The following is a 1,201-nucleotide window of genomic DNA, read 5'->3' on the forward strand; positions in this document are numbered from 1 at the left end:
GAGATTGGGTCGCGACCCCTTAGTTCCTTTATAAAATGCCACTTTATCTTGATCAGCTGGCTTGACTCATTGGGTTTCACCATTCGATATTAGATCTTATAGGAGATTTGGAGAAGTGAAGATTGTCCTGAGGATGTCTATTTTAATTCTACTTGAAGGTGGCCTTGATAATCATGACCTCACCATCCGTGGCCTCACCAATTATGGCCTCGCCAATCATGACCTTGCCATTCTTTGGTCTGTGGCCTCGCCATCTTCGTCGATTAGCATTTAGGTGTTGTGGTCTTCACCACTGGTGTCACCAAGGGCACGGTTGCTGGTAGTGAGCTTGCCGATCACCAATGGCATCACCAAGGGTGCGGTCACTCGTGGCGGGGTCACCAAGAGCGCGGTCACTGATGGCGTGATCTCCAAGGGTTCAGTTGCCGATGGTGGAGTCAATGATGGTGCGGTCACCGGTGGTACACTCGTTGAGGGCACGATCACCGGTGGTGCGGTCGCTGATGGTGGGGTCACCAAGGCACGGTCACTGAGGGTGTGGTTGCCAGTGGCAAAGTTGATTCTGGGCACTGCTAAGAACTCTATTGGAATGACATTGACGGTCTCTGCATCTCTTGCGCTTGCCAACCTTGTTAATGCATCGACGTTGCAATTTTGTTCTCTAGGGACCTGTTTAATCGTGTAGCGATCGAATTGGGCTATCATGTCTTTGGCTATGTTCAGGTAGGTGGTTATGCGTATTTCGCAGGCATGGTACTCGCCAAGGAATCAGTTGGTGACTAGCTACGAGTCACTTCTGATCATTAGGCACTTATCTTTCAATTCCTTCGCTGTGTGCAATCCCACTAGTAACGCCTCATACTCGACTTCATTATTTTTTTGAGCAAAACCGAACCTTAAAGCGCAATGGATAATGTGGCCTTCCGGGGTTACCAAGATTAGGCCTACCCCGACATTGTGTTTTTTGGAAGCGCCATCCACGTAGACTTTCCAAAAGTCTTCCCTTGGTTGTTGGTCGCCATCCAAGCCTTCGATCGTCGATTCCATTCGACTATGAAATGGATGAGGGCCTATCCCTTTATTGACGTCCTTGGCTAGTAGGCAATTTCGAACTATCATAACTAAATGGACCATTTCAAAAGGCATCTTGAGGTGTTAGGCCACTGCAACACTCGTCAGAGGGGTTGGCCCGTCAACACCT

At 49.0% G+C, this 1,201-nt stretch overlaps 1 protein-coding gene across 1 annotated transcript; it reads right to left on the bottom strand.

The window, feature by feature from the left end:
- Window positions 1–270: 270 nt before the first annotated feature.
- LOC133785570 (uncharacterized) lies at window positions 271–705 on the bottom strand. The gene has a single exon (XM_062224791.1). The coding sequence runs from the start codon at window positions 703–705 to the stop codon at window positions 271–273; it is 435 nt and encodes a 144-aa protein (XP_062080775.1).
- Between the last annotated feature and the right edge of the window lie 496 nt (window positions 706–1,201).

This window comes from Humulus lupulus, chromosome 6 (assembly GCF_963169125.1).
Source record: "Humulus lupulus chromosome 6, drHumLupu1.1, whole genome shotgun sequence".
Lineage (NCBI taxonomy): Eukaryota > Viridiplantae > Streptophyta > Magnoliopsida > Rosales > Cannabaceae > Humulus > Humulus lupulus.